Source organism: Pipra filicauda, unplaced genomic scaffold (assembly GCF_003945595.2).
Source record: "Pipra filicauda isolate LSUMZ 115617 unplaced genomic scaffold, ASM394559v2 scaffold121_size3267253_pilon, whole genome shotgun sequence".
Lineage (NCBI taxonomy): Eukaryota > Metazoa > Chordata > Aves > Passeriformes > Pipridae > Pipra > Pipra filicauda.
The window spans coordinates 1839141-1863546 of record NW_024103674.1 but is presented as its reverse complement, the minus strand read 5'-3'; the positions used below and the strand labels follow the sequence as shown (position 1 = coordinate 1863546).

The 24406-nt window shown below is 57.3% G+C and overlaps 1 protein-coding gene across 1 annotated transcript; it reads right to left on the bottom strand.

The window, feature by feature from the left end:
• Positions 1 to 348: 348 nt before the first annotated feature.
• On the bottom strand, positions 349 to 24136 carry PRRX2 (paired related homeobox 2). The gene is made up of 4 exons (XM_027729820.2): positions 23893 to 24136; positions 3857 to 4041; positions 3521 to 3699; positions 349 to 2982 (listed from the first exon to the last, which is right to left on the bottom strand). Exons 1-4 carry the CDS (start codon positions 24134 to 24136, stop codon positions 2847 to 2849), a joined length of 744 nt encoding a protein of 247 aa, XP_027585621.2. The 3' UTR covers positions 349 to 2846.
• Positions 24137 to 24406: the final 270 nt, after the last annotated feature.

Sequence of the window (24406 nt, the reverse complement as noted above, 5' to 3'; positions counted from 1 at the left end):
CAGCTGGAGGGTTCCCAAGCCAGAGGGAAGCCCAGCATTTCTGCTGCAGAAACGTGGTCCCTCCACCCCTTCTCAGATCCACAGGGCCTTGACATGTTCCCCCCTTGCTCCTGCCTCTCTCCCAGGGCATGTGGACCATTTGTCTGGAAGCCTGGGATGAAATCCAGGTCTTGGGGAGAAGCTGTGAGATGCCACCATCACTCAAGGTGAAGGTGGCCAGATCATGGCTCTTGTCCCCTGCCCAAAACAGTGGGTCCCCTGCCTGGGCTGCTTGTCCAGGGCAGGTGGGAAACCACACTGGCTGATGAGGGAAGAGCCAGGTCCCCATCACATGCACTGACACGCCTCTACTCAGTAAAATATTTATTCCTCCATTATTTCACAAGAGTTGTTTTTACAAAAGACCTTACAAAAATTTCCGAAACGCAGACATGCAGAAAAAAAAACAAAACAAAACAAACAAAAAAAAAAATCCACCATGGATCTTGTTACAAGTAATTGAAATGTACAAATAGAAAGGGGGAGAGAGAGCTTAGATTACAATAATCCCTCGGTCCTGCTACCCCTCCGTGGGTGCAATTTGTATCTCGTCTCGGTGAGTTCAGCACTGACTGACAAGCTGTGATAAGCTGCCAAGAGCACGGCGAAGGAGGGGCCCTAAGATTAGGAGCAAATGTTTTCAAATATATATATACATATAGATATTTAGTGAAGAAATATTTATTCCCTGCTTTTTTTAGGTTTACAGAAACGGCATCTGCAAACTATTAAACGGGTTTATTTTCATTAATGTTCTCAAAGAGGCAGCGACATTTATATCCCTGTGGTTTCATCTTGTATAACCGAAAAAAGAGCCCTGTGCTTTTCCATGGGAATAGGAACCCCCCCCGGGCCTCCTCCTTCTGCCCCAAGGGGTGTTTCTCGGGGTGGGTGATTTGATCCTCAGTGGATCCCTCTTCCCCCTGGCTTGGCAAGTCTCTGTGTGGTAAGGGGAGTTGCTGGCATGGCAAATGGGGGAAATACCAGCCCTGGAAATAGGGATGGGGGCAGAGCATGGGTACTTAGGGTGACACTCCTCCCTGGATGGGGTGGACAGTGTCAGTCAGGCTGTGCCCTGTCCCTGCCTGCCGTGCTGGAGGAGGAGAAGGTGGTCATTCCCAAATAGATTGGGTGGAGCAGAGAAAGCTGGGGCTGGAGGCAGGATGGAGGGGCTGGTTCACCCCCAGCCAGAGGAGATGTGCTCCTCTCCTTGTTCTCCCATCAGATCTCCAGCTGGGTGCTGGGTGAGTAGCCCTGGGTTGGTGTTGTCTGGGGTGCAGCTGAGGGTCCCACATATAGCTGCAGTGAGAGCCCCGGTGGGAATGGGAGAGGATGTTCCTGGGAGCTGTGGGCACTCAGATGGTCACTTTGTAGTTGTGACACTTTCAGCCTTGGTGTCACAGACCAGAGGATGTTTATCTGGAGGAAGCACCTCAGCAGTTGCTCTGTTCATCCTCAGACCTGCTGCTACAGTCCCCAAGCCAAGCCCTTCCAGGCAAGTAGGGCTGGTGCCTTCTCTGTCCGGGCCACCCCTCTGAGCTGGTGGTGTCCCCACGCCTGGCTGGTGGCATTTTGTGGCGGGTGAGGAAAGGGTGACCTGGTTTCCAGAGGGTAACACCTTCATCCCTCTGTCTTGTTCCCCATTGCCACGGGACTGGCAGGGGAAGGCGGAGGCTGCGTCTCTCCACGGCTCAGTCCCATGGGCTGGGGCGAGGCTGCCCCCGCCGTGTCCATCCCCCCCCACATCCCACCTTGCAACCTCATTAGGCTGCACGGCAGGGTGGGACGAGGGGGAAACCATTTCCTCTCTGCAAAACCAAAGAAACCTCCCCCCGTGGCGTCGCCGGCCCCAGACCCCTGCTCACATCTGCGGAGCTGCCGACAGGGAGGCTGTGCCTCCGGAAGGCGAAGCCTTCGTTGGCACGAAGCGCTGGGAGCCGCCTACTCAGCTGAAACCCAACAGCTTTTTCCAATTTTCTCTTTCCCTGGGACGGTTCAATGACCTGGGGCTCTGCAGAATCGCTGGCAAGCCCACCAAGGCAGGGCAGCAGTGCCTGCTTGGGGACTGGTGATGCACCCCCGGCTCACAGGAGAGCTCACAGGCTCCAAGAGAGGCTGGTGAGATGCTCCAGCCCTCCTTGCTCCTCTGGGAAGGAACAAAACCTGACGCCATTGAATAGGCTACTCCTAAATGCAGGCAGCACAGTGCAGAGGGCTGGCTGGGACTGGCCGTGGCATGGGTGAGCCGTCAGCTTCCCAAAGTCCCAAACGCTGTGGCTGGGGCTGCGCAAAGAGGTGAACACACAGGTCAGCTTCGGCACTTGTGGTTGAGCGCCACAAGTCACAGCCTGGTGGAAAGGGCGGCTCGTGGTCCTCCCACCGCTGCACGTCCCCGCGGGAGGAGAAGACCCAAGAACTCTTTGGCTCTCTGGGCGAGATACCCAAATTGGTCAAATCCAATAGTCCAAGATCCTTCCATGTTTGGAAGCAAATTCTTGTTCCCTTGGCAAGTCTGTTTGTCCTCGAAGAGCGCGTGGGGGGTATGTGTGTGTATATATAGCCGTTATTATAAGGGTGTGCGGAAAAGCAAATTTCTAACCAAGTTTGCTCCATATGTGGCTATAATTATGTGCCACTTCGGCCTGGGGACTGACTCTACCTTCAAAAGGGAAGGGAAGAGGAGAGAAGAGGTGCTGAGACACACTGGATGAGTGACATGTGTTGGGCAGGTGGCGGATTCGTCCTGGACTGGCACAGGAGCTCCACGTTGTATCCTGGATGAGGCCACTGGGCAGGCTTTGCCCTGGTCAGTTCACGGTCGGCACCTGGTTCTGATGGAGGCTGAACTCTTTGGCTTTGAGGCGCAGGCTGGCGATGCTGTTGGCCATGTTCACCCCTTGGGTGGGCGTTGCGGTCCCGCTGGAGCTGTAGGAGGGCACAGTGCTGCGGGGAGGGAGCAGGGAGGAATGAGGCGTTGCCTGTGGAGAAGTCCCCATGCCCCTCGTGGTCCTGCCGGCTTCCCAGGCCAGACTGCCCCTTCCCTCTCAGAGATCTCCCACAAGAGCAGCCAAGGCTTCAGCATTTTTATGGCTGGCTGGATGTGGGAACCCCTCAAAGTATGCACCAGGAAGCCCTGTCTTGAGCTTTTGGACGAGATGGCTGGTCGTGAACAGCTGGGAACCAGAAGGGACCCATGTCACCTCCTGTGCCGAGATGTGGGAAGGGTCAGCATGAGGCCAAGCGAATCCCTTGCGAGTACCAGGGCCCCAAAATGCATGGAGACAGAGAAGCCTGCTCAGCAACAGGCAGTGGGTGCTCAGAGATGAAAGGGGTTCCCAAAGCAAAGTCAGACAAGCTCGTTTTGGCCCTGTAAAACTCCCTAAATCCCCAGCAGCAGCACAAGGCTGTGTTCCTACAGTGGACTGGTCCCTAGGCAGCCCTATGACCACCTCTCCCCAGCTCCTCCAAAGCCTCCACCTACCTGTACGGGGAGGTGCTGGTCCAGGAGAGATACTCCGGGGTCAGTGCGGTGGGTCGTGGCGCCATGGGCTGCTCAATGGCTGCCTCTTGGCTGTAGGATTTGAGCAGTGATGCTGATCTGTTGGCCAGCATGGCCCTCTCGTTACGGCGAAACTTGGCCCTCCGGTTCTGAAACCAGACCTGCGTGGGGAGGGAAGGGGGTCAGCAGGGGTGTCCCAAGCGTCTGTCCTACCGATCGTGGTCGTGTGCAGGATGAAACCAGAGAGGGGACAGTCCCTGCTCCTGCCTGGGGGCAAGGCAGAGAGTGTTGTTTTCTCCCACACAAACCTGTGCTCACCTGGACTCTCGCCTCGCTGAGGTTGACCCTCCTCGCCAGCTCCTCCCGCACGAAGGCGTCGGGGTAGTGCGTCCTCTCAAAGACCCTCTCCAGAGCCTGCAGCTGGCTGCTGTTGAAGGTGGTGCGGTTCCTCCTCTGCTTCTTCTTCCTCTTGGCCGCCCCACGGCTCGGGCTCAGGCTCTCACCTGTGGGGAAAGCACAGAAGAGGCCACGTGAGAGCCAGACCTGTGTGAGACCCCACAGACCCCACAGCCCAGCCAGGCTCAGGCCCTCCTGGAGGTCTGCACTCCCTGCGGGCACATGGGACTCTGGAGGGAGCAGCATATGTGCAACCCTGTGGTCACCATGAGAATCTAAACCTATTCCGGGACCTGCAGGAGCTGAGGGTTAACCCCAATATTTGCAGAGACCTGCAGTGGTTTCACATCTGGCTAAAATCACCTGGATCTGATTTTGAATACCGGTCTCTGTGGATTTTTGGGCAGCACTTGATCCAAACTGGGGACGTGCCCACAGGGTGTCCTGGGCTCGGCTCATCCTAAGGCATTAGGTCAAGCTTTCCTGAACAGCCATGGAAATTCAGCACCAAAACACACCCAAGATGAGGGTCTCAGCTCCCACCTCAAGCCCCAGCCGTGGCATGTCCCCAGGGTGACACAGGACTGCAGCCAAGCATCTGCTCATCCAGCCCCGGTCTTCAGAGCTCGGAACGAACGGCACCGCGTCTCGCAGAGCTCAGCCTCCACAGTGTTTATTTCTGGCTTTGCTGGCTCATGGAAACATGAAGCTGAGGGTGTAGTTTGGTTTCTCAGTATTGATCTTGGGCTGTCAGCCAGGCTGAGATTAATCTCCTCTTTGTCACTAATATCATAAGGTTTAGGCAAGTTTATGAAGTCTTTTTCCGAGACACCCAGTCAGCTGCCTGCAAAGGCTTCATGGGGAGCACGACTCGCTGTCGTTCTGCCTTATGGAGGTACTGGTTAATGATTCTTTCTGTTAATAAAGCATCTGGATCCAATCTGTACCTACTGGTGGGAAAGCATTTTGGATTTATTTGAAATGTTAATAATTTTATGACATTCTGATTCATAGCAGGGTTATATTGGGGGTTTCTGCTCTATATCATTGCAGGGGCCACGGTGGCAGAACTCACCACTCCCTCAATATGCTCAAGAATTAAATACTTGCTAATAGGTTATCGTGGCACTTATTAAATAAGTGCAGGGGTTTCAGATGATACTCGAGCAACAAACAAAATCAGCTGCAAGGGATATTAACTCTCCTGCACCAAGACACCATCAAGCTGTTGAGCAGGAGGAAACTATGGGTTCCAAGATCTTTAAGGCCACAAAAACCATCTTGGGACCTAAATTGTTAATAATTCAAGCCGCAAAATGTCCACTGCTAAGTTTTGCATCAAGTCCCTAAGGCCCTTTGTGCCTGAGTACACCACTCTCAAGAGCTGTCCCAACCTGAGGACGAGCCATGAAAACCAGAGAAACCCCAACACCTGCTGGCAGGGGTGTGGAGGTGGGACCTGGCCACCACCACCCCCCACGTCCCCCATCGCCCAGGCACATACAGGAATGCCACGTTTTGACCATGATGGGGCCAAACTGCTGGGGCTTTGGGAAGAGGAGAGCACCCCTGGGTGTGAAGGGGAGGAAAAGGAGCTCTGTCCCCCTCCCAGGGCCTCGCTGCAGCTGTCAGCATTTCTCTGGGTCTTTTATTGCATTGTCAGTGCATTTGGACCTTGGTTGACCATCCCTTGGGCTGGAAACAGCCTGTGCTCTTGTATTTGGGACACAGCCTTCTTGGTTGGGTAAAGACAGGATGGACAGTGCTGTGCCTGAAATATGTGTGGGTTAGAGGCCCTTTCCCCAGCCAGGAAACCACAGGCTGCCCTTTGCTGCCGATCGTGTTTAAAGGCTCACAAATAAAATTCTCAGGATTCCCTCCAGCCCTTGTTCCTCCAGCTTCAAATGTTCTGCCAGTCTCTGCTTTCCAGTTGCCCCTTTTAGTTAAACTCCTTTTTTGGTCCTGTTTTCCTTCAGCAAGCTAACGAGCCGCTGGATTAAAATACATGAAGTCCAGCCATGGTTGTCCCTGGGTTTTCTGGGAGCCTGGGACTGAAATGGGAACCATCAGGCTGGGAAAGAGCTATGGGATGTACCAGGGTGAGAGATGTTTCCTCATTGGGTTTATGATGACCCTGTAGGGCTTCTGGGGAAATGACAGACCAGGGTTTGGTTCAAAACTTGCCATCACCAAGGGCACCCACTGCCCTCGCTGAACCAGCAATGATTTCAACAGAATCTTAGGAAATGTATAAATAAAATTTATAAACCCCTTTTGGTTTCATCCCCAATTTAAACCTGGCTGTAGGACTTTTCCCTAAGTGATTGCTTCTCTCACCCACTCTAATTTGGCTGAAGGCAAGGAGGAGGCAGAAATGTTTCTTAAATTAATTCTCAATCCAATTCTGTAGGATCTGGCCACATTTCTGGCTGGTTTCTCTCTCCCCAAACCCATGGAGGGAAGAGCTAAATGGCCACAGGAGATGAGCATTGCTGAGCAATTCCCATATGGGGCTGGCAGGCATGCTGGGATCGAGGTTTAAGACCAGAGTTGGGTCAGGATGTGTCCGAGTGCCAGTGGTTCCCAGGCTTTTTGAAAGCTTCAGACCCTGGGCCATGCCTCAGTTGGGGCACTTTGTTCAGCCTCTATTGCTGGTTTTAATGGAATAACCTTCCACACTTTTTCCAGGCCATCTCTGTATGGCAGGGAGGCAGCTCCACAGTTGGGGGGCCTGCCTGGATCCTCTGCTCTGCTCAGGGATGAGCCTTGGAACAGACCAATACATCTTGTCCCCATTAGCTCAGGCCCTGCAGGGTTGTGGGACCAGATAAATGCCACCCTAATTGCTGGTGGTGTGTGTCTGACAGGTTTACAATGTACAGAGTTGGGCTGGATTGTTTCTGTCAGAAATGCTTTAACAGTCTCAAAACAGCTTCCCAAAAATGAGCATTGCTAAGTTCTCTGTGGCACCACAGAAGGAATGGGGAAGAGGATGGAGAGGGTGCCCCAAAGACCCTCTGCCATCTCACTGCCACCAGCAGGACTTGGATTTAACCAGACTGTCTGACACCTTGATGGAGGAATTGGAAACCATTTCCTCACCCCGATGGGCTTCCCGGAATAAGGGTTTGTAACTGCACAAAGTTAAACCCAGCTCACCACCATCTACATTTTGCCCCAGAGCAGTGCCTGGGGAGGCTCTGGAGAAAGCCAAACCCTTGCCTTTGTCAGTTACAATTTGGGGATTCGTTTGGGGCAGGGCTTGGTTGTCCGAGGTCAGAGGGGCTCCTGAGCCTTCTCCCCAGCCACCTTCACTGTATTTATCTTCCACTGATTACAGTTTCCACTGAAGGGGAAAAAAAAACGCAGGAGAAGGGGGAAAACCGGGGGATAACATTACTGAATAATGAAAGATGACGTGCGGGGGAGGATGGGGAGAGGGAGGTGCAGGGGCTCTGCACAGAGCAGGATGGGCCCGGACTTAAATTGCCCCAGTGTGTTGGGAAAGACACGAGACTTTTCCCCCATGATGTGGATGAGTTTTGGGGTGCTGGATGTGCCCTAGGTAACCCCCAGCCTCCTCTCTGGGCTGCCCAGCACCAGGCAATGCTGCCTGCCCAAGAACTGCAGCCAGCCCGGGGGCAGAGCTCTGCCCTACGGGTGCCATGGGGCGCTGGGAGTCACCCCAAGCCCCTTCTCCAGGCGGGAGCACCGACGCTGGCAAGCCTGGATCACACCCCACGCCGTGAACTGGTCCTGCCCCATTTGCAAAGGCAACAGCCCCGCGGGGCAGAGCCAGCTGGCTCAGCTGGGCACCAACCGAGCCCACTTTTCCAGCTCTTGCCTTTTCCCTCTGTGTTCCCATTAGTTTTCCATAGGAAGGACTCGCTGGGCTTGCCAAGGAGGGCCCCCACGCTGGCAGGGCCCCCAACCTCCCGCGCAGCAGCCGCCGAGTGCTGTAAAGAGGTAATTTTCACTAATTTCCACCGAGGCTCCGGCTCTGACTTACGACCTCCATTAGCACACGATAAACGGCCTCGGTGCAGCTGGGAGCCAGCCCCAACCAGTGCTGACATTCCCAGCTTCTCACACGCCTGAGCCACAGGGACACGGCGTCCCTGGGCAGGGATGCTCCCCTGGGATGGCTTTCAGGGATGGGCTCCATCACCATCAGTCTCTCTGTGGGGTGACTCCCCTCTGGACACCCAGTTTCTGGGGTTTCTCTGCAAAATGCTCATCCCAGAGCACGATGTCACCTTGCCCGACTGCCAGCCTGTCTCTCCCCCAGATGATGCTGCAAACCCTCTCTGTGTGTACCATCACAGCCTGGGAAAGATTTTGCTGCATCCAGCTCTGACCCTTGGCTTTGAGGTGCAAAACCCCCCCTTTTTCAGGGACCAGGTCAGAAGGGAGTGAGTTCAACCCTCTCATGCAAAAAAGCCCAGGCTACATCTCCCCCAACGTGTTTCATTTTCCATTGTGCCACAGACCCCGCAGCCCCGAACAGTTTTCTGCCATTAAATTATTTCACACGTTCCATTTATTTGCGAGCAGTTTGCCAAAGACCTTTTAAGCTTTAAATTTTTCACACCCCCCCAGCCAAAATGATCAAATCTGCCGTACCATTTACTTCCCTTCTCCGCCTGGAATGGTATTTTTTTTCCCCTCTTTTCTTCTTGGATATAATTTAAGGGTTGAAATAGCCTGGAGGGAATTAGCTGTAAATTCTTCCTAAGACAAATAAATTCAGCCCTCTAAGTTTCTACGTTTTTCAAACTGTTGAGAGACGTTTTGGGTTTGTTTTACTTGAAATAATGATCGTGGCATATCTGACCCTCAGGCTGCGGCCAGCTCTAACTAAATAAATAGCTTTTATTAATTAAGGTTTATCCTTAACAAATAAAACCCCAATTTGATCTCGGCCGGCTGAATTAGCAAAAATAAACAACGGGTTCTCCGGGCACTTGATGTGGATTTAACAAATTAACGCTGGGCCTTCATCAGGGAAGCCACAGGGTGGTGGAGGTCTTTTACAGCCAAGAAATCCTTTGGAAAAACAATGTCTTTCATTTCTCCCATGGTCTCTCTCAGTAAACATGTGCACTCCCTTCATCCCTTTAGACACTCGGGGGAAGCGAGGAGAGCTCCGGCGATGACGTGCGCCAGAGTTTCATGTGCAATTGTTTAACTTGTTCCTCTAAATCATGCGATGGGGAGGAAGCGTTTCCCCTCGGATCGCAGCGAGCTGGAGCGAAGCTCTGGGGTTTGGGAATTGCCCCTCCGCAGTGCCTGCCTGCTCCAGCTCCTTGCTGTCCCGTAACCGTCAGCTGAGACACCCGAAGGTGTGATTTGGGGGTGCATGGGCAGCTGAGCGCAGCTGCACCCCCTTTCCAGCAGCTACTTCCAGCTACTGCCCTGTCTTGGGACGTGGTTGGGGACAGTCTGGGAGCCTGAGAGGGGTTTGCAGGGAGGAGGGATGGCAGGAGGGATGCTCCACAGGCCAGAGGGAAGACAGACAATTGTCCCTGTTCGCAGGCACAGGCAGCACAGGGCTTGTTGCAAAACTGATGGTGGGAGCTGCCTATGCCACTTACAGGTCTTAAATCTCCCCAGATCATCTTGGGAACCCTAGAGGGCTGAGAAGCAGCTGGAAAGCTGCCCCCTCATGTGTGCTGGGTCACAGAACTGTGGTTCTGTGCGCTTTCCTGCACCCACCAGTGAGCCCAGCCTGGGTGCACAGGACCAACGCAGCGTCACAGCTTGGGGGCAAAACCCTATCAGCATAAATCTTGTTTTCTGGGTGGTTTCACACCCCTACTCAGGGGAGAAGCCCCTTGGGGCCACCAACCCCTGCCCCAGAGGTGTTGGTCCTGGCTTTTCTTGGCCCTCTGAGGTTCAAACCCATCCCCCTCCCTGCTGGGAGCAGGCTCTGACCTCCTCATCCCAACCCACCACCACTCCCTGCTCCCCCTCCAGCCCAACCTCAGCCTCATGAAGACCCTGGGAATGCTGGAGGCTCTGGGGGGAGGTTGAAGCCAGGGGGGTCCAAATGTGCTGAGTCCGAAGGAAACTTTCTCGGCTCAAGTGGCGCACATGAAAAATTTAAGAGAGGGGCAAGTCTCAGCTACTGGAGAAACATTACAGCGAAATGTTTCCGAGGATGTTTCACCTCATTAATTGTGAAAAAACTGAAACGCTGACACGTTTTTACAGGCTGCCAGTTTTGCTGGGGGAAAAGTGTCTCTGTTAAAAAGGAGCAGCAAAAGCCTGGACCAAGAAAGAGGCCAAGGCTGTCCCGGGAGGGCCTTAGCCTGTGCTCACTGACAGGCAGCAGCAGACTGTTTTATGGTTATAGAGCTGCCTCTGCACCAGCCAGAAACCACCCAGAGCCTTGGTTCACTACCCCCAGCCACAGAGACACCCAGTTTCTGGGAGAATCTTGCCTGGCAGTGCTGCAACCCTGGGAATGTTCCATGCATAGCCTGCATGGAGCACTCCCAGAAGGAATGCTCTCCTGAGCCCAGAAGGCTTTTCCCCTCGCACCCCCAGATGCTGGGGATGGTGTGCGGTGTCTGAGCACCCATCACAGAATGTCCAGCCAAAAGCCTGAGCAAGCTGGGAAGGTCCTGGAGAGCTGGCTGAGCCAGCAGCATCCCTGCATCCCAGTGGGGATGTGCTCAACCTGTGCTTGCAAGCCGGTGGTGGCACTGAAACCTCTTTTTGGCTCATCCCCTTCTTTAGCACAGCAAATGCATTGGGAATGGAATGCTTAGATGGGTACTGGGGACAGAAGGAACCTGAAAAGGAAGATCCCTGTGTTGTGGGACCCTGCTTCTCTTAGGGATGGTCCCAGCCTATTGTTAGCCACCAAATTCACTGGTGAGAGCCGTGAGCAGATACAAAGCCGCCTCTCCGGGAAGGGCAGCTGTGATGTATCTGCTGCAAAACCCAAGCACACCAGAGGGCCAAGATCAGGAGGTCACAGTGATGAGGGAGGAAGAGAGGGGATGAAGGAGATGAAGAAGGGAACCAGGTGAGGAACCAGCCAGCTGAGCCACGTGTTGTGATTTAAACAGGATGCCCTGAAAGCTGGTGAAATCCACATGGCTGCAGGTAAAGCCCTGAGGCTTTGACATGCCCAGCAGTCCAGGAACATTTCCCAGCTCTTCCCACCATGCCAGAGGCTCCTGCCCTGACTAGAGGCTCCTGCACAGCCCAGCACAGTGCTCGCCCAGCCAAGCACAGGCCCCAGGAACGGTGTTCTGGCACGGCCAGCTCCTGCGTCAGCGGAAGCATTTAATGAATTAATTGCAGCCACATTCCCCGAAGGAGGAGGCAGGGTTGGTGGGATGCTGTCAAGGCTCAGGAAGGGGCTGGGGAACATCTTTGGCCACAAAGCTCTGGTGGGAGAAGGCTGAGCAGCACAAGAAATTCCCTCCCACTGTCCCAGGGGTCTGGAGGAGAAAGCACCATCACCTGCCTTTTTCCTGGGGTGGGAACCCAGGACCTTTGGAGAAGGTGACACGGACAGACCTTGCCCCCAGGCTCACAGCTCCAGGATGTTCCCCAGCACCCTGGCCCCGATCCCGACCCCGTGCCGGGATCCAGACCACAGAGCCTGGCACCACGAGCAGCCCCTGACACAACCGCTCCAGGAACAGCCTTCAGAGCCTGCGACAGCGCTGGCGCCCGGCGCGGGGCGGGCGCAGCCCCTCGCTGTGCTTTCCCAGCCGCCTGACTCCCGCGCACCCCGGGAGCCGGAGCCGGGGCCATTGTGAGGGGCCGCAGGGCTCAGACTGCCTGGCTGCGCCCACCGACGGGTGGCACCGGCCCAGGGCATCCAGCCTGGGACCGGGAATGCCGAGCACATCCCTTGGGCTCGGTGGTCTGCGAGCGAAATGTTCCCTCCCAGGGCCGTGCCTGTGCGGCGGGTGACCCCAGCCTGGCGCGGGGATTTCGGGAGCTGCCAGGAGCATTCCGTGTGCTCGGAGGAGGCTGCGGCTGCAGCCCCACACAATGGGCTGTCCCGGCTCCAGCACTGCCATTGCCTCCATTGTGTCAGTGCTCCAGGGGGATGGAGCCATGGAGGAGCTGAGCTGGGGGAATAGCTGGGGTGCTCCTCCCCAATGAGTACCCTGGTTTGCCTCTCAAGAAATGGCAGGGTAAGGACAAAAGCCTCCTGGGAAAGTCCATCACGTGTGTGGGTTTGCTGGGGACGGTGGCACTGTGTCACTGCTGGGCACACTGGTGGCTTTGAGCTGCCAGGGCCTGGCAGGGTCTAGAATCTTCCCTACTCATGGCAGGGGAACGTGCACAGCTCAAGGGGGTTCACTCCCCTCTGGGGTTCACCCCGTTTGCCTGTATGGGGCTGGGGTCACACAGAGCCTCCAAAGACTCATCTGTGATGGTGTCAGTCTGGGATATCTCCTGCAAACGCCAAAGAGGGAGAGAGGAAACAGGACGGATACGGGGATGGGGGTGCGTGTTGTGCCACAGCTCCCAGCTTTCCCAGGGATGCTCCAAGAGGCCGTGTCAGACCAAAGGGCTCCCGAGGTGGACGCCTGTGGCCGCAGGGCTGGGGATGGTAGGAGCTGAAGCCCTCACAGCACAGCCAAGAGCCTCGGGAAGAGACACGGCGGTGGGTTTGTCGTGCCGGTCTGAGCCAAGCACCGACCGACGGGGGAGCAGGAATTTTAATTTTGTTCTCCTGCGAATCTGCCAGCCCCCACAGAGGAGGCCCAGGGACCAACAAAAGGCGCTGGCTCTGCCCCAGCCAGCGCCAGCCAGGAGCCTCCCCGGCGAGGAGACATTCTCCATGGGGCTTGCTTTCATCCTACGGCCAGGAGACCTTCTCAGAGCGGGATGAGACCAGTGCTTGGGCTGTCCTGCACCTCGCACTGCTGCAGCACCCAGGGATGCTCCTGGGGACACAGCCCCTGGGTACCCCCTGGGGATGCAGTGTCCATGCTTTCTCAGCTCTGGCCATGCCCTGTGTTAAAATAGCCAAGCATGGTGAGTGGCAGCACCGTGATGGCTCACAGATGTGTGAACGGGCCTCTGCAGTGCAGGGAAATGGCCAGCCTGGACCCCACAGCCAAAACACTGGGGTTTGGGTCAGCCACAGACACTGCAACAAGGGGTCTGGGCAGAGGGAATAGCCTGGGTGGCTCTCCACAGCCATGGAGATGCTGGGATGGATGATGCCAGGATGGACGATGCCAGGACAGACCCCACTGTGCTACATCAGGGCCGAGCACGGCAGATGCTGTTTCCTTCCCCATCCTGCAGACCTTTTAGGCACCCTTTGGTGCATCCATGAGGCAGCTGTGGAGGTGCCAGCGTCTCTTACATGTGGCCGCCTGACACAACAGGTTACACGGTTTGCCAGCAGGGCACAGGCACATGTAATTAATTAACACTAATGAGACTCCGGCGGGAGCAGCACCCGCCTGCGCTTGCAAAGCTCCACCAAAACCTCGATTTTAACTGCAAAGTGGGTTTCCCCCGGGGCGGGGAGGGGATGGGATGGCGGGTGCCTCGGGCCATCGTGGTGTCGAGAGCTCGCTGGGACTTCTGCTCAGTGGTTGAAAAATAAAACTAATCAGCCAGGGCTGCATAGCAGGAACGTTGTGTAGAGGGCTGGCTCCCAGCCAGGGACCCCTGGCATGGTGATCCCAGCCTTCTTCTCCTCCTCAGCCCCCCAAAAAAGGTGATTTTTTGAAATTTAATAGGCAAAAGCCCAAGCAAGCCAGACCCAATGGCATCTGGCACGGAAACTCAACACCAGCCCACTGAGTTAAAGCACAGACCCCATTGCATCGGGGTCATTGCCAAGGAGGGGAAGGAGATAGGGAGGGACAGGGGGAATGATGAAAATCCCCAGTGCCCCCTCCTGCTGCCCACTGCCACTGACCCAACTCCCCCCTCTTTTCTGAGGCCAAAAGGGTGTTTTTCACACCCAACACGCCACTGAGCACCCATTTGACCAGTGAGCACCAGCACCTGCTGAGAGCCCATCGCACAGCCACCACCAGAGTCCTGTGGCCGTGGACACCAGCATGTCTGGCCAGGGTGTGGGGTGGGCGGGAGCCCCCAGCCAGGACCCCATCCCACCACCACTCCAAGGAGGACCCTCGTGGGCGCCTGCACGCACAGACGTCCTGGAAACCTTTGCCAGCGAGCAGCATCACTGTCCTCCAGTCTGGTTTTCATTTGAGGTCGGTGGCCTCTCGCCAAATTTATTGTAAAACATTCATTTTAATAAGTGGCTCGTATCTTTTTTTTTTTTTTTTTTTTTTAACCCAGCCCGGTTAACTGTTTCCAGGTTAGAGCAGAACCGTGCATGGTGGGGATGGTGGGGATGGCAGGGATGGCAGGAACAGTGGGGACAGAGGGGACAGGATGGCAGGCAGGTTGCTGGGGGCAGGTGCCAGCAACGGGGAGGACACCAGGGGACACCTTGGAGATGTCAGGATGAAGACATCTGCATCAGGGTCCACCTGACCAAAGCCCAGCAGAGCTGAGACCCTCACCCTCATCACCCCAAGCCTTCATCCCCTCTTGGTCCCCAGGGAGACCAAGCACCATCTTGCCACACTGGGCATCCCAGCACTCTCATACAAACTCCATCCAAACTTAACCCCTGATGGGTAATCAGGTCATGTCGAACACATGAAGGGCTTCGCGAAGTGGACGGTGCCTGGTAGTTTAGTTTCGACATTTGTTTTAAGTTTTATAAACCCCTAATACTAATAGAAATGCTTCAGTGTCTTTTAATTTAAATGAAAACAGTTATTTTTTTAATTTAAAAATTCCCCTGAGGTATTTACAACCCCCAAATTACAGCCATGTGGCCGGCCCAGCTGAGAAAGTGAAATTGGTGAGGAGGGAGCGTGGCAGCTGCCCCAGCCTGAGCCCAGCCCAGCCCAGCCCCGAGCAGCACCACATAGTGTTTGTCCCCACATCACTCATGTCCCCTCCACAGCACCCCATGGACGGATTCTGCTTCACACCTTTGCTGGGGACATGGGATCCCAGCTCAGGGGGGGACCAGCACCCTGAACTGCCAGCCACAGCTGTCCCCAGCAGGTTGGCATCCTTGTCTTTTCTGCCTGCCAGTGGGTTTGGAGACAGGAGATGCCCCTGCCTGTGACCCATCCCGTGCCCTCCTCAGCTGTGCTGCTGCTGGACCAGGCTCTTTGCTCCCCAAGGCTGTGTGTGGGGTCCCCTGTGTGCTCCCTGCAGCATCACTGCCACTGCTACCCCCAGCTCAGCCCTGCAGCTATGTGACCCACCCAGCCCCTGCAACACCCTGACACCCCCACCCCAGCCCTGGCAGTGTCCTGTGCAGCTTGGGGTGCAACACAATCCCCCCCACCCTGCATGACCTGGGGTACTGCATAACTCCCCTGAATGGCTCAGTGTAACACTCCCTCCACCTGCAATGCCCTGCACAGCTTGGGGTGCAATGCCAGCCCCCCCATACACACATTGCATTGCCCTTTCCAACCTGGGGTGCAATATAACTCCCCCCACACACATCTCGTATGTCCCTGTACGACCTGAGGTGCAATGTAACACACACACACACACACATATCGTACGTCCCTGGGGTGCAATGCAATCCTCACCCTACCCGAGCAATGCCCTGCATGACTTGTGGTACAATGCTGACCCCCTGTACATCTTGGGGTGCAGAGCAGCCCCCCTCACACACTGCCATGCCCTGTGCAGCTCAGGGTGCAACGCACCACCTCCCCAAATACACTCTGCAATGCCCTGTACAGCTCAAGACACAACACAGCCACTCCCCTGATGCCCTGCACAACTCGGGGTGCAATCCACAGAGCCTGGGGTGGCTCGACCAGCTGCACCCCTCAGTCCCAGCTCTGTCCCTGGGCTCCTCCCCGCAGCCCCCGGCTCAGCTCCCGTGCCGGCTGGGAGTGCTGGGCTGTGCCCCCTCCCCAGCACCCCGCTGCCATGTGCTCCCCGCCGCTCCCCCGGCTCCCCTGCCATGTGCACTCCAGTTTCCTTGCGTGTGAAGCCTGCAGCCTCTCGGATTCAGTGGCTGGAAAGGATGGCGCCTCTCCACATCTGGTTCAATGCGCGAGCCTGGCGCCTGGCTTAGCCACAGTCTCCATTCAGAGACACACAGACTTTAATAGACTCATACAATTCTTCCTGATCTATCACTGCAGCCGCAGCTGAAAAGCTGCTTTATTATATGCACTCAAAGGGGGATGAGGAGGGAAGGGGAGGGGGCCGGCGGCTGGAGCTGCCGCTCTCTGAAGGTTCCCAGCCCGCCCAGCATCCCCCCCGGGACCTGAACTGCACCCCCAGCCCCGCCCGCGATCCCAAGGGCTGTTTTCCCCCCAATCCCGCGCGAAGGAGCAGCACCGCAGCCGCATTATATCTCCTGCTCAATTAACACCCGCCGCCCTCCGAGCTGCCGTTTGCAGCCCGGCACGGATGGGGCTGCAGGGGAGGGGGTGGCCGAGGGGACCCCATTTGTCTCCCCGATGTCCCCAGCAGGTCCCAGCGCTGGGGCCGGTTTTCCCAGGGGAAGCACAGGGCAGGGAAGCGTCTGGTGAGGGATGCTCAGCGTGGACAGGGCATTTCGTCACGCCGTGGGAAGGCTGGAAAACATCGCCCGCGGTCATGTGTCCCTCGGGCAAATGCAAACACTGGGAATGCCTCAAGGGCGAGGGTGGGATTTTTTTCTTTTAATTCTCGGAAATTTAGGGTTGTTCAGTGAAAAACGACCTGGTTCTGCAGTACCAGAGCAGTGCTTGCTAACAGGCACTGGAAAAAAAGCCTTGAAACCCTAAAAATCAGTCCTTCCTCCTTGACAGGGTTTGCCTTTCCCATCCTCCCTGTCCCGGCTAGGGTGACCAGGCAGGGGATGGCTGCCTCTGCCACCCGTACTTCCCAGGAAAAACCTGATCTGCATTAACCCTGATCTAAATCCTTGCCCAGTCCCAGCTCAGCCCAGCCATAACCCACTGCCCTGGCATTTTAAAGGATGCTCTGAGCCTGCTCCGTGGCTCAGGGATCCCATCCTGGAAGGATAATTCCTTCCAGCTGCTGCTCACATCGCAGGGAGGGGATGAGGTGCCATCCTGGGGACACCAAGCCTCTGCCAGTGCCAAAGCACCTGGGTCCCATCCTGCTTCAAACCTCATCCCTTCAGCTCCCTGATTTTAGAGCTCTAGGGGGATAATTCCCCGTGGCCTGAGAGAAGGGGTGATCAGCCCCACTCCCTGGGAGAGAGGAGGGTTTCTAACTAGGCAGCCTCAAAGCCCCAAATCATTTCATCAGCCTCCCAGCTACAGACACACACCCAGGCTCTCTTAAAATGCTGATTCGTTGAAATTCGCCCATCTTGGCTGTGCAGAGTCGAAATTTCATATTTTTCCTGTGAATCAGCCCCATTCCCTGAAATAACAGCCCAAAAGGAGAGGGGAAATAGTCTTGCACTGAGCTGTTCCTGGTCGAGTGAGCCCAGGGGGGACAGGGAAGGTGTCCCCACACCCCAGCACCCTCCTGGGCCAGGCATGGCTGTGCCACAGGGCATCTGAGCTGCTGGGGATCAAAGCACATCAGTGGCTGCTGCAAGGGCTCCCAAGGGAGTGGGGCAAAGCCCCGTGTCCCCACCACACACAGGACCCCCCCACTGTCCCCTCCAGGCCCTGTCGTGCAGTGACTTTCCCTGTGTTCCTGTGCCCTTTCCCTGCTGGAAAGGAGCTTGGAAAGGAGCATCTGCCACAGCAATGCCTGCCAAAACCCAGCTCACCGGGGGTGCTGAGGGGAGAAAAATCCCAGCAAGGAGAAGTCAGGGAGAAAATTGATTTTCCTGCCCTCCTGGCCAAGCCAAGGCTGCTCTGCCTCTTGGGCTCCCCCAGCAAGAGGGGACCCATCTCCCCAGGCCCTGCTTTTGCCTTTTTTTTCTCTTCACCCTCTGGCAGCAGCTCCCCCAGCACAGATGTGAGCATGTGTGGGGACCCCGCTGAGCCCTGCAGGCGCTGCAGAAACGTGCCGGTATGTATTTCCCCGTGCCCCTGGGGAGGGCTCAGCGTGGGCAGAGCGCCTTCCTGGGGCCCCCGTTCCGACCCAGAGCCCCCCCAGGCTGGGGCAGGGGGAGCCTGGAGCCCAGGTGGGCGTGTTCAGCCCCTCTGGGGCCAAACTGCCCCCAAATTGGAGCCCTGGTGTCACCAGTCAGTAGGAGCCTGACAGCACCCCAGGGCACAGAGAATTCTCCGTGTCACCATGGGAGGAGCCGGATGGTGAGAGGGTGTCACTGTGGGAGGAGCAGGATGGTGAGTGTGTGTCACCCTTCAAAGGCTGGAGGGCACAGGGAAGCACAGAGCAGTGGTACCAAGGTAAACCCCATGCCAGAAGCTCCACGAGACCTGGGCTCTCCCAGCCATGACCCTCATCCATCCCTGCCTGCACCTGGTAGCGGTTGGTGCTGCTCTGGCTGGTTTTGCCAGGGCTTTGACCCAACTCAGCCTCTTATCCAGCCTGTGCCACAGGAAAGCATCACTCCCAGCCCACTGAGGTTTTTGGATAGACAAGACCTGGGGAACCAGTTTCCCCTCATCCATGGGACAGGGGGACCATGTGCAGGACAGCGGGTCCCATGGCAGTGACACAGGATGAGAGCCATGGTGAGGGGGTGTCCTCCATTAGGGAGGGGTACAGGGTGGGTCCTTTCCCATAGCCCCCTTTTTTCCTGACTGAGATATGCTGAGCTCCCTGTGAGTGGCTGGAAACCTTCTGGGTGAGCTGGGACCTGTCAGGCTCCCCATCCATCCACCCATCCATCCCTCTCCTGTCACCAGCCTTGCACTAAGCACAGACAAATGTGGAGGGCTGGGAGGTGGGCTGGGGCAGGAAGCTCCCACGTGGATTAATTGGATCAAGACACACTGCCTGATGCTATACTGGGGACCTGCCAGCACTGGGCACTTGGCAAGTGCTGTCCCCTCCCCTGGGGACAATCCTGCTCCAGCAGCTCCACGGGCACCATCCTTGCATGGAGAAAAATCCCTTGTCTTGGGGTCTGCAGCCCTCAGAGCCCTCCAGACAGGGAAATGTCCCCAAGCAGGTGCTGGGGACAGGAAGGTGATGGTCTGGTCACTGAGAGCCACGTCCATGCAAGGATGGCTCCTGTCCCAGTGTCACCCATCCCAACTGCACTGGCCTTACAAATCTGAGATGGCTCACCTCCCCCTCTGCTCTGGATGCCACCATTCCCAGCTCTGCCACACAGGGACTGTCCCCACTGGGGCCCTGCAGGAAGTCTGCCAGCCTGGGAGGGCAGCCAGGCACCCTCAGCTGGTGCTGTTTTGGGGAGCAGTGAGGGATGATGGGTGCTGTAAACACTGCACCCCAGCCTTGCTGCTCACCAGCAGGATGTGTCCCACTCCAGTGCATCCCAACCTCATCCCACAGGCCAGGGTGAGCAGGTCGTGTTGCCACCCCAAGCAGCAGGGGTGCCCCTCCTTCTGGGCACAAAAGCATGAGAACCTTTCCTTGGAGAGCTGCAGCCACATCTATCAGATACTTCTCAAAGCCTCTTCCCCTGCCACAGAGTCGGGGTCTCTACACCCCTGTCTGTCCCTGACCAGTCATCCAGAAACCATGTAAAGCTTCCCAGCACAGAGGTTTGCAGGATTTCCAGCAGTTTTGGGGCTGTGGAAGGCAGATGGGTGCTGGAGAGAGAGAGGTCTAACAGGTCTGGGGTTACAGGGCAGGGGAGCCCCAACTGGCTCCCCATGGCCCAATGTCGCTGGCCCGGGGCCCAGGACTCTGTTTTCCTGAGCCAGGCACAGGGTATCAGCCAGGAGTTAATGATGCTGGGTTTAATTGCAGCAAAGCAGAGGTCCCAGGGAAAGCAGACCCCCAGGGACACATCCCAGCCATGGTGTTACAGGGCAGCCAGAGCAGCCAAGGTGTCCCTGAGCTGTGCCCCACATCCAGTGGGGACAAGTGGCACTTAGGAAGAGAAGCAGAACCAAACTGTGCCCTGTGAGCCAGGACCAGCATGGCTCCTGGACTGGGACACCATGGACACATCAGCTGGGATGGCTCTGCCTTGAGGAAGGTGCCTGAGCCCTGGGAGCAGTTTGGGGCTATCTGGGGCAGTCAGCCACTGCTTGATCCCAAGAGCAAGTCCCTTTTCCACTGATATCAGGTCCCTGTCCCTCCCTGCCTCGCTTCTCCCTTTTCAGCTGCCCTGGTTTACATAATTAAAGCCAATTTGCTGTGACAACATCTTAATCCCCTCTGCCCCCTTGGGTGGAGCCTCTTCTCTCCTCTCACTTCATCACTGCTCAGCTCAGCATCCACACAGCCCCAGGGTGGGTCACAGAGTTGCAGCCACCCTGGGGATGAGCAAGGGGCTGCAGGAGCTGTTCTGCAAATGGGATACCCAGGAACCACCACATCTCCCCATCCCACTGCCTGGTCCCAGCGGCTGCAGCCAAATGGGCAACACATGCCTGCCCCATGCTGAAGGGTCCCCTCAGAGGGGCCACAGTCCTTCTTCTAAGCTTGGCTGTGACAAAAGTGGCTCTTTCTGAGTTTTCAGCCCCGAAGCGGCTGCCGGAGCCAGCGCCCGACTCCCTCTCCCATCCCCAGGCGGCACCAAAAGTAAGTTCATTGTTTGAAAAGCCATCAGTCAAGGCTTGCTGGCTAAAATTACCCTCCTGCTTTATCATCTTGAGAACATTAAGGGCTGTTGTTAACAGATGTTTCGCGTTACACATTATTTGTTAGTCTAATGAAAGGAGGTGAACAAGCTTTCAAGACCTCAGAAGCTGTGCCGAAGGTTTTCGATGGGAGGCTGTTGCACCGCTCCAGGGGAGGATGAAGATGAAGATGAGGACGGGGACAAGCTCTCACCACCCTGTTGACTCTTCCTTGCTCTTGCCTGGCTTGTGGGATTTCTGATTTTTTCGGTGTCATGAGAGCAACGTGTTGCACAGATATTTATGCTTTTCGTCTCAGGAGGATGCACTGGGTGCCCTCAGGGCCAGTTTGGGGCTGGGGCCAAGGCAGGGGCTGAGCGGCCCCTTGGCTGGAGAAGGAGGTGGGGATGGCTCTGGTTCTTGGTGCCAGCAGGAAGGGATGTGCTAGCCCTGCAAAGGGACTGTGGAAGGGCTGCTCCTGGAGGAGAGGTGTGCTGAGGGCCCCAGACATGGGGCTGCCCCCAGCCACCCTCTCCAGTGGGAAGGTGTGTGGGACAGAGGTAATGAATGAGAGCAGGAGGGGGTTGAATCCCCTTCTGCAAAGAATAAAACCCTGCCCCGAATTTCTCCATCTCTGCCAGCCTCTGGAACAGAAACCCCCTGCTGCTGCTTCCCTGGGGAAGGGGAGGGAGTTCTGTCAAGGTTGCAACCTGCTGAGCACAGCCTGGGGCTGCCTAAAGCATCCCTGTGCCAGCGCTGCCAACACACCCCCTGGCCTGCAGCAAGCCCTGCCCTTCACAGGGGTACCAGCAGCTTCACAGCAGGTTCAGGGCTGCTCTTGCTCCCTAACAGGTTCCCAGATGGAGCACAGAGCCACGTCCTGCAGAGACACACTGGGGTACCGTGTCCACTTGTGTTCATAATAAACCCACTGCCACCGACCTTTGGGGCTCCAAACTTGCATCTGGCAGAAAAAAACCCCCAAGACGGTGAAGAAGAAGACGAGAGAAAATGCTGAGAGGGTGTTTTACTTCAGGATGCCAATAAAAGACAACGTTACCAGTAAAAGTTCCTCTGCTGTCATCGCGCCGATGCCGAAAGCATCGCAGATGTGTAGCAAAAGGCTGACGCTCACAAAGGCAGGACAGTTGCCTCAGATTTTGCGTCTGGGATTTTGAGTCTACTCATCTCAATTTAGGAAATTGCATCCCAGTTAAGGCAGTGGCCGCAGGTAACGGGTCTCAAAGGTCGATGTTTGCATGTGCACAAGTTTTCGTCTCTGCCTTCTCATTCTCCTCTTAGGTGTTCTTCTCTCCAGGTAGGACCAAGGGAAGAAATGCTTCTGCTCCTGGACAGCCTGTCAGAGCATCTCAGATGCTGATGTTTTCCTCATCCCTGCAAACTCACCCTAACAGGTGCTAATGGGAAATATCTCACATGGGCCAGCAGTGCTGGGATCTGCAGGTGCCAAGCCCCCTGGGCCTCTGCCCCAGGAACAGTGGGCTTTTTGGTTGAGATATGGGCTTGTAGTGACTCAGGCAGGCCCCTTGCCTCTCTCTGTTTTTTGCATCAGACTCGGTCCCCACTGAGCTCTTTGGGTGCCTTAGGAGCTCAGCAGGGCAGTAGTTACTCTGCTGTTTTGCAAACAGCCCTGTGAGACCAACCGAGTGCTGCGGGCTGGGCTGGGTTTCCCAAAGCTGCGCTGATCCCACAAGGAATACTGTCCCCCGTACAGCCCCATCACCGGGTGAAAACCACCCCAACAGTCCCACAGGCAATGTGAGAAGTACAAACAGAACCCAAGGGAAAGGGAGGGAGGATGGAAAATAATGCTGAAAATACCAGATACCATCCCAGAAACAGCACCCAGCCTCACCCAGCCCTCAGCATCCCAGGCACAGGCAGGCTGGGGGCTCAGTGGGGCTGCTCCATGAAGGAAAGAGGTTGTGCAGGGAATGAGATGTGGGTGGGAGGAAGATGCTTCAAACCTGCCTGCAGTGGAGGAGCCCCGGGAGGGAGCACCCGGGGGGAGGTTCCCCACTGGGAACCCTCCCTCACCACAGGTCCGGGCAGCCTCTGGGGTGGGCTGAGCCCCCTTCACGGGCACAGCTTCCCAGGTGAGTTGTGCACCCTGGCCAGGCACGGGGCGTGCCCTCGGCAGGGCCATCAGCACCTCGAGGCTGTGCTCTGGGAGCTGCAGAAAACGAGCTCAGGGTACCACAGCCCAGCCAGGAGGCAGGTTTTGGGGATGCCACCCCAGGGTGCCCTCGCGGTGGGCTGCTGGCACAGGCCCTGGGGGATGGCGGGGCTGCACTCCCACTCCACGCTCTGCCTCCCCTCCGTCACCTCTGTGCCCCGAGGTGACACCCGCCTCCGGCGGGGGGGCTCTGGCAGCTTGTCGGCTGCCCCTGGACCGGGGCTTTGCCCCAAGGACGGGGCGAACCCTCCTCGCCCCCGCCCCAAAAGCGGAGAGGGGATGCGCGGGGCCGGCGGAGCGGCGCGGAGGGTCGCGGGCGAGATTGTCCCGTTAGAAACGTCAAACTCCCGGACAGGACCCAGCGCCACGAAGCCGCGTCCCGGGTCGATCCCCGTCTCCTCTCCGAGCCCCGGCTCTGTCCCCCTGGCCCGGTGCTGCCGGTGCCGCCGGCCCGGGGACGCGCAGCGGCGGCCGCCGGGATGGGACCCGCTGCGTCCCGGTCCCCACGGCCCCGCCGGGCCGCCCCCGCTCCCCGAGCCCGGAAACCGAGGTGGGGAGCTCTGGGGGCAAGGGGGACCCCGCAGGCCGCCCAGGGACGCACCGACTTCCCGGGAACGTCCAATACCCGGCACCTCCGCTGACGGAGGGGAGGCGGCCGGTGCGGGGTCCCCGTGCCCCCTGGCCCGGTGCGGGGTCTCTTTCACACGGTGCGGGGTCCCTGACCCCGGTGCTGTGTCCCTCTCCCCCGGTGCGGGCTCCCTGTACCCCGACGCAGTGTCCCTCTCTCCCAGTGCGGGGTCCCTGTCCCCCGGTGCGGGGTCTCTCTGTCCCAGCCGTCGGGGTGTGGGCACCCCCGCAGTTCGCCCCGACAGGAGTCACCCCTCTCCTCTACCTCCTCTACCCGCTCCCCGATTCACCCCAAACCCCGCTGCGGGGAGACACCGAGAGACACCGACCCCCCCCTTTTGTCCGCCATGCCCGGCCCGCGGCAGGAGGGACACGGCGGGGACACCCCATCCCCAAAGCTGCCCCAGCCCGGGGGAGCCCATCCCGGGGCGGCGGGGACTCACCGTCCTGGGGCGCTGCCTCGCTGCCGCTGCTGCCTCCCGACGGCTCCGGGATGGCCTTGCCGCCACCGGCGGGCGGGGGACCGGCCGCGGGGGGCCCGTTCATACCGGCCGCCACCTCCTCCAGGTCGAGGAGGTGGCTCACGCTGAAGTTTTTCCGGCTCTGAGGGTTTTCGGGCGGCTCCGGGCCGCGCACGGCGCCGGGGGCGAACGGCTTGTCCATGGCGAAGGCTGGCGCCGAGTCCATGGCTCCCACCCCCAGCCCGCAGCCCACCCCGAGATGCCGGGCCGCTCCCCGGCCCCCTTCCCCTTCCCCACCCACCCCCCCAAAAAAAAGAGAAAAAAATTATAATAATTTTTTTTTTTTTTAAATAGGGGGGAGAAAAAAAAAATCACGGCTGCCCTGTGAGTCCGGCTCCCTCCCCAGCCCCTGTTCCGCCTTGTGCTGACGTCTGGGGAAAAAACCACGCTCCCAGCCCAAACTTTCTTCCCCTGCTCTTTGCTCTGGAGCTGTTCA